Below are 8,569 nucleotides of genomic sequence, written 5' to 3'. Positions count from 1 at the left end.
ACTTTGAAATCGTGAGTTCGAATGTCTCCACCTCATGATTTTAGAGTGCCAGCTCATTTAGTCAAAATTATAAGTTCAACCCATGATTTCAATTGATTTAATGTTGAAAATGTGAGTTGATGCATGGCAGACGAGAGATGGTAGATCCAAAAAAAAATTTTCAAGTGGCAATATTTATGACATAAAATATTAAAAAAATAATATTTAAAAAAATAATCCAAATCTAGCACCATTTCCTCTGGTCCCCATCCAATTACTGTTGGCCGGACGATCACATTGGTTCATAATTGCCAAAAGCAAATGTCCCAGAACAAACTACAAGAATGAACAGCAAGTGACATCATGCACTAAAATCCTACGCAAACGCCAACCCTCCTCCCCGCACCCCCCACACCCCAACTCTCAACCTTCCAGGCCTATTCCTTCCCCTCCTCCCCCTCCCTTTCTATATACGTCGCCCCAAAAATCCCCAATCCAACCTCCAGCGCCATGTCCTCCTCCGCCGCCTATGAGGTCGATGAGTGCCGCGGTGTCCTCCGCGTCTTCAGCGACGGATCCATTGTCCGCTCCCCCAACCCCAGCTTCCCCGTTCCCGTCCAAGACGATGGCTCCGTCGACTGGAAGGACGCCCAGTTCGACGCCGCCCACGACCTCCAGCTCCGCCTCTACAAGCCTCGCTACCGCCTCCCCTCCGACGGCCCCAAATTCCCCGTCTTCTACTACTTCCATGGTGGCGGCTTCTGCATCGGCTCCCGCACCTGGCCCAACTGCCAGAACTACTGCCTCCGCCTAGCTGCCGAGCTCCGCGCCGTCGTCGTCGCCCCCGACTACCGCCTCGCCCCCGAGCACCGCCTCCCCGCCGCCATCGACGACGGCGCCGCCTCTGTGGAGTGGCTCCACCGCCAGGCCGTATCGCCTGACCCCGACCCCTGGCTCGCCGAGGCGGCCGACATCGGTCGAGTGTTCATCTCCGGCGACTCTGCTGGGGGGAACATCGCCCACCACCTGGCCGTCCGGTTCGGCTCGGCCACCGGCCGGGCCAAGCTGGAGCCGGTCCGGATCCGCGGGTTCGTTCACTTGATGCCGTTCTTCGGCGGGACCCGGCGGACGAAATCGGAGGCGGAGTGCCCCAAGGACGCGTTCTTGAACCTTGAGCTGAACGACCGGTACTGGAGGCTTTCGCTGCCGCGTGGCGCGACGGCGGACCACCCGTTGGTGAACCCGTTCGGGCCGGAGAGCCCGAACCTCGAGCCGGTCGAGTTCGAACCGATGCTGGTGGTGGTCGGGGAGCGGGATCTTCTGAGGGACCGGGCCGCCGAGTACGCGAAGAGGCTCAAGGAGTGGGGAAAGCCGGTGGAGCTGGCGGAGTTCCAGGGGCAGCAGCACGGGTTCTTCACCATCGACCCGTGGTCCGAGCCGGCCAACGAGTTAATGCGGGTAATCAAGCGTTTCGTGAATGAGAAACGCAACGGTTCGAATTGAATCGGTCCAAGTGTGCTCTATGAACCGGTTTCGGCTTGTGTGCTTGTTTGAGATAAGTGTGTGCGTGTCTCTCTCTCTCTCTCTCTATATATATATTTATATATACATGAGTTCTTGAATGGCTTTCCAAGCAAACCCACAGTTCTCGTTGTATTTATATCCCAACAGTAAAATTTTTTCAACAAAAAGCTTCCACAAATTCTAAACTTGCAGGTATAAAATACAAACTTGAGTATTATTACTGCTCGTTACTGCTGGATCGGAAAGTGGATGTCTGATCTTTACGCAGGGGGTGCTGGAGTCACATGCAAAAAAAGTCTGGACAGGAGATTTCGCTCGTGTGAGGATCTTTCGATGCTCAAAACAGATTCAAAGAACAAAGAAAGTAGCAATGGGTTCTCTGAGAGGAATTGCTTCACTTACTTTGGTCCTCGGAGCTTTAGTGATTTATAAAGAATGTTGTTGGATAGTTGGTTGAACAGCTATGAGATCGTACAATTCTGAGATTGCAGAGCCGTTCAACATGCCATAGCGGATGAAATATTTCGGTCATCAATCACTCCCACAAAATCAAGAGAGTTGGTTATGTTTGTGCCCATCCACTCAGGGTGGATAGCTGTAGCATGTGCTCGAGAGCTGATTGGCTGAGGCTATGGAAGGCTGGCCGAGGTAAATAGCCTGTGCAACAGACCGAAGGTAAATAGCTCTACTATACGTACCTCAATTATGCGCTTGGGTCCGTGATTGTATGGACAACCCACTGATCTGAGGTATTAAGGACAACATGCCAAATCCGAGGCATTCAGGATACTACCGTAACAGTACCTCCCTATTCCTGAATCTGAAAATTAGGTGAAAGGAGTATTTCAAGTGATTCTTCGAATTTGGGGATGTGCGTGCTCATGTTTCCATGCTCCTCCAGCATTTGAGTTTGATGACATCAGTCTGACGAAGAAGTGTCACGAACGATCATGATTGATGGGACCACTCGACTGGCAGTTTTTTCAAGGGTTTAATTCTTTAAATGGCAGTTCTCTATCTTCTCTTCTACCCTCCTTTTAAATCAGACTTATAGATGCATCAAAAGACAGTCATAAGCTCTTTTCTACTCCAGATTTTTGTCGAGACTCCCAGCAGATTCCTAGTGACAAAGTGATGAATCCAAAGTTTGTAAAAAAAGCTTGAACTGAGATTGACCGGGAGAAGGCAAACCAAGGCTCCACTGGCTGGTCCTCCGATTCTGATGGATGGCAATGGCAGGGCTCCGGCCACAAAATTGACTTTTGCAGTCGTTGGGGATGTCAATCCTTTTTCAATCATTGAATCTGTTGGGATGTGCAGGCGATTTCATGTATGTATTTTGAAACTTTTTCAAAAAAAATACAGCGAAAGATAACTAGATTAATCAAAATTAATCTAACATGCATATGATCTAATCATCAAATCAACCTACTCTAGGATTTATGACATGTTATGTTGTATATAAAATCTAAAATAATCCGAAGATAAAATCAGCATGCATACATATAAGCAGTAGATCACATCTACTTCTAATCTGAGTTCAGAACTCCATACCTGATCATGGATCGATGATCTCCACTGCTGAGAGATATGGTGGAGAGGATCTTTACTGGTTGCTCATAGCTGCACACGCATCTGGTCTCTACGAAAAATCCACTCGAAGCTTCGATCTGATCGGTCTTCTTGGGAGTGCTAGCTCGCGCGAAAATCTTCTTCTTGACTGATCTGGATTTTTTTTTTAAATCTTTAAAATCTTTTCAGAGATTGAAGATGGACTTCTAGAGGAGATGAAGAGATGAAAAAAAAATAGAGAAGAAAATAATTTTCTTCTAATTTATTCCCTCTTTCCAAATCCAAAGGATCAAAAATATGAAATTTAGATTTTTGCGCACACCCAAAGAGAGAGGACCCTCCTCTCTATTTTTCACATCATGAATCATGTCCAAACTTCTATCACATGAAGAGTTCTCTTTTGGTATCTTACACACATAAAAGAAACCACAAAAGCCTCTTTTATAGGTATGTAAGGAGGTGGGGTAAAGAGTCCTAATGATCCTGGACTCTTACAGGATTCTGTCTCCCTTCATAATTCTATATCCAAAAATATGCCAAAAAAATATAGGACACCCCTTCTCATATTTTTCTACAGTATTCTCCAACTGATCTTTCATAAAAAATCTTCTCAAAATGTTATACATATAAGGAGAAAAAAATTTATTGGTATGGAGAGGTTGATTTGGATGAGAACAGATTCTCCTGATAAGGAATATTTTAAAATTTAATTTTAGAACCTTCTTTTTATCAAAACTAAATCAGATTTAGACGTGAGATAGATAAAGGAAAGAACTTTTTGGTGTGAAAAAATCTTACACAAAATGATTTTATGTGTGGAGATATATGGTGTGCAATCTGGATTGGCAGAGGGAGAAGAGTCCTATTCCAATAAGGACTCTAAGTTTGCTTATTTGAATCCAAACCAAATTATATCTGGTTTAACTTAAATAAAATATATGAAATCTAATCTAATTAGGCTCATAAATATTTAAATCAAATCTTAATCAAATTAAGAATTGATTAAATTAAAGTTCTGATCAAATCAGGGATAATTCTCCCTTAGCGATTAGATCGTCTCATAATCTAATCGGATCAAACCTAATTGAATCCAATTCAATTAGATTTTATTTAATCCTCTTTTTTCAATTAAATTAAGCTAATCAATAATTTAATTACTAATTAATCTTTCATTAATTCACTAATACTTGATAAATTAATTTATTACAACTTTTGCATAAGGTTAATCATCAATCGAATTGATGATTAAGCCCTTGAACGATTCTCAATTGTTGATCAGCCACATGATCAATCAGAAACTTCTTTTGAGTGTGACCCCATAGGTTCGAACCTAAACTGGTAGCATAAAAATAACTTTCTGAACCAATCGATGTAATCATCTAGCAATGATGACCCAACGTCCGGATTGGTCGAATGATGGTAAAGCAACATTCAAGATCCTATTGGCGTATGGTTACCGTATAATTCATCCCTTTGATCCTAATGCTCGAGGATGACCTAAAATTTAATTATCAATCTTAGATAAGTCATCCACATTATATTTTAATCATTTTCAAATCTATAACATAGATTATCCGGGCCCAGGTTTTGCTAAATTGAAATACACTGATGCATATCTTCTACTAATTCGGAGGGATCAATCCATATTGACTCACGTACCGACTTGACAAGTGTTTGACTGTACCCAAAAATCTTCCATCACTGAATTAAAAACTCAGTTAGTCTGGCATCAAAGTACAATGAGTTGCTCGCAAGTCACCGTGGTGATCTCAGGTTGGAGGGACACTTATACCCATACCCTTCGCGAGCTATCCTTGATAGCAGAGTGCTTCGTAGTTGGTCACGTTCAGTGATGATGTACTCTTACATCTCATCTGCATGCCATACCAGTATCTCCATACTATTGGTTACGAGGACAATCAATGCATATGGCATACAACAACCTACATTTGATATCGCTATCATCCTAGTAATAGCATATCGTTTGGTCACGAATCAATTTAAAGATTATGCGATAAATCCTTCTTTATCGATCAAAGTAGTCCTAAGGACTTCATCACAATATAGAAGTTCGTTAGAAGATGTAACCTTATGATAAAAAATATCAAATAATTTTTATTATTTATCAATTCATATACATTTATAATTTATACAATCGTCAAACGATTGGCTTTAGAACACAATTTCCAACAACTCCCACTTGGACTAAAGTCAATCAGTATAGTATCACATACCCATCTTCGATTTATCATCTTAGAACTCCTAGATATCGAGGCTTTAGTGAAATAGGTGGGTCACGTTCTCCTTTCTGTCGATCTTCTAAAGATTGACGTAACCTTAACAGATTTTTCTGAATAAGATGGTAGCGATGCAGAATGCCTTATAAGCTAATGGGACTTTAGCTCTTTGGCATAAGCTATGGCTCCGATGCTGTACAATACAGTAGGACTATCATCGAAGGGTGCCACTCCTAGCTTGCCAATAAACCTATATAATCACATAGCTTCCTTGCAAGCATCGGATGCTGCAATGCATTCAGTCTCGCAATTTGAATTTGGCTATATTTTCTGCTCAGAACCTTTCCAGCAGATTGCTCCATTATTTAGGATAAGAATGTATTCTTACACATTCTTGCTATTATTATGTCCAACTAAAAATTGAAGTCATACTCCACAAGTTTTAAGTCAGATTCTCTATAACCGACTCACTGGTCCTTAGTATTGCTCAAATACTTAAGGATGACCTTCCAGTGATTCTCATTCGGATCTTGCAAGTATCCACTCACTACCCTAGTGAGTATACCATATCTGATCTCATACATAGTAAAATGATAGATCAAATTCTACTCATAGACACCCTATGTATGTTGGACTGAAAAAATTCAAGCAGCCTCTTAGATCTATCTCTATAGATCTTTATCCATAGGATGAGAGATACTTTTCCTAAGTCCTTTATGAAGAACTATGATAATAGCGAAACCTTTATTCTTTGTAATGTAAGGAATATCATTTCCGATTAAAAAAATTTCATTCACATACAAGCTAAGAAATACACTCATAGAACTATTAATCCATTTGTATTTGCAGGGTTCTTCTTCGTTCTCAATGAAGCCATGTGTTTTGATCACTTATCAAAATACATGTTCCAAATCCAAAATATTTAGCATTACCACAGGAGAAAATTATCTTATTATGGTCAATACCATTATGTTGACAATATCCTTAGGCAACCAAATGAGCTTTGTAGATCTCCACCTTCTCATCTCTGCTACTCTGATCCTATTGGAGATCCACTTGCACTCTATGAGTTTTAACCCTTCGAGTGGATCAACGAGTATCCATACACTGTTAACCTTCATGGACTCCATTTCGAACCTATAGCTCCAAGCCATTATTCAGAGTCGAAACTCTGCGTGGCATCTATGTAGGTGATCAAATCTTTATTGTTCTCATCGAGTTCAACAAGATGACATCCCAGATCTAGAAACTGAAGTCTCTATTCGACAGACATAGTACTCTACCGGATCTCCTTCATGGTGCCTCTATAATGGGTTCCAAATTTGATCTAATCAAATTCAGTTCTATGGATTCACTAGATTGTATTGGTTCTTCTATCTATCGAACTTCACAAGTTTTACACTAAAAGTATCATTACCTTCATCAAGGTACTCTTTTTCTGAAAAGAATACCAAACAACTCTTGTTCTTTAGCATGATAAAAGTTATATCCCCTAGATTTTTTGAGATTATCCTACAAAATAATATATATATATAGGATCAAGATTCAAGCTAATTTGTCTGTAAATGCTTAATATAAAATAAGCACTTCCAAACCCTAATGTAATAAAGTATCAGTTATGCCTAGTCTATATCTCATATGGAGTCTTTGCAACTGATTAATTTGGAATCCAGTTCAAAATATAACAAGCAGTCTTAAGAGTATAACCCTAAAAGAAGACTGACAGACTTATAAACCCTATCATGGATCAAACTACGTCTAACAAAGTCAATTCCAATAAGAGAGAATCCTATTCTTTTTTAGATATGTCAAAAAACTCATCGAAAGGATATTCTCCTCTTTGATCTGATCAAAGAGTTTCAATGCTCTTCACAGTTTATTTCTCTACCTTATTATAAAATTATTTAAATATTTTAAATAATTTAAATTTATGGCAAACATGTTCGTAGATCCAATATATCAATATATATCAGACTTAAAATATCATTGGCTTGTTCACCTTTTTCAGCAAAAGGTGACTTAGTCATCTTATTAAGAAGATAGAATTAATAGATTGATAATGATTCACAATCATTGACTTCAAAAATTATCTCTTGTTGATCCTATTCTTATTTATATGATTGAGCCTAAATTATCGAAGGTAGGCTTTCATGACATTATCTACTTTAGAGAGTTTATTTGATTGTGTACAATATACTAACAGGCTATGACTATTTATAAATATCATTTCTCAGTGGTCTACATAATTTAACATCATTCATAATGATATCACAAAATTATTAAACAATAATAACAATCACTAAAATGACATTCTTAAATTGAAAATAGGCTCAAGAATTTCTAAAATCAGGATTGGAACATAACTTCCATCTCCAATATTCAGAAATCTCTTATTTTTTTCAATCTTTCTACTAATCTGAAGTCATTGCAATAATTTGCATGGACTTTCGATATCCAATGCCAAGGTAGTAGTGTCACGTATAGAGAAATTATAAGGTGTTATCATATAAGCATCTTGTTTAGCAATCTTTTGCTGATTTTTCTTTCTTAGCCTGTTCGGATCTAGGGACTCTGCCAGACTAGATTAATCTTAGACTCTTTTGTCAGTTCGAGCTCATTAGCCCAAGCATGATTCTTTTGCATCTTCTTTTTCTTTTTCTTTCTCAAAGAATTATTGCTACACTGAAGATACATCTTCAGAGATACGAAAGAACTCCTTCAACATTTGAAAAATTTTCTTCCACTAAGCATCATCGAATTTACAACTAAATTCATATTCTTTGCTACTCTCAAAAATACTACATGGTGATTTGATCATGTGGCCACTTCTGATAAGTGCCTTTGATCACATCACATATATTGGATGTGAGAACTTTTAATGCTAGATCCATAATCATATTTAGGATTCATTCGTGCTCTAGAACTATTTGCAACTTTTGATACCATCTATTGAAGTTGGATCCTATAAATAAGTTACTGTCAAACAGTGAATGGAGCAACGAACATCTAGCCATAACTGAAAGAAAAATACAAGACCTCTATATTTATGAATTGATTAAGCCTAAAGACTTGGACTTTAGTCTAAAGGTTCTCCTATTATTTTAGTTAAATTGGTAGCCTCTACCTCCAATCCAAAGAATTATCTTAATTCTTTAACGGGTACTAGAATCTACACAGACTGCATACAAGTCTGAGGATAGCTCGATCAACCTATATGCATCTATGGATAGGTTTTTAAATAATTATTTTTTTAAATA

At 39.0% G+C, this 8,569-nt stretch overlaps 1 protein-coding gene across 1 annotated transcript; it reads left to right on the top strand.

Moving 5' to 3' along the window:
* Positions 1-368: 368 nt before the first annotated feature.
* Positions 369-1,617, top strand: LOC105034743 (strigolactones hydrolase CXE15). Its single transcript, XM_010910008.4, has one exon. The coding sequence runs from the start codon at positions 490-492 to the stop codon at positions 1,480-1,482; it is 993 nt and encodes a 330-aa protein (XP_010908310.1). The 5' UTR covers positions 369-489; the 3' UTR covers positions 1,483-1,617.
* Positions 1,618-8,569: the final 6,952 nt, after the last annotated feature.

Source organism: Elaeis guineensis, chromosome 2 (genome assembly GCF_000442705.2).
Source record: "Elaeis guineensis isolate ETL-2024a chromosome 2, EG11, whole genome shotgun sequence".
Taxonomy (NCBI): Eukaryota; Viridiplantae; Streptophyta; class Magnoliopsida; order Arecales; family Arecaceae; genus Elaeis; species Elaeis guineensis.
The sequence above is the reverse complement of the archived record's forward strand: the minus strand, read 5'-3'. Positions and strand labels throughout refer to the sequence as shown.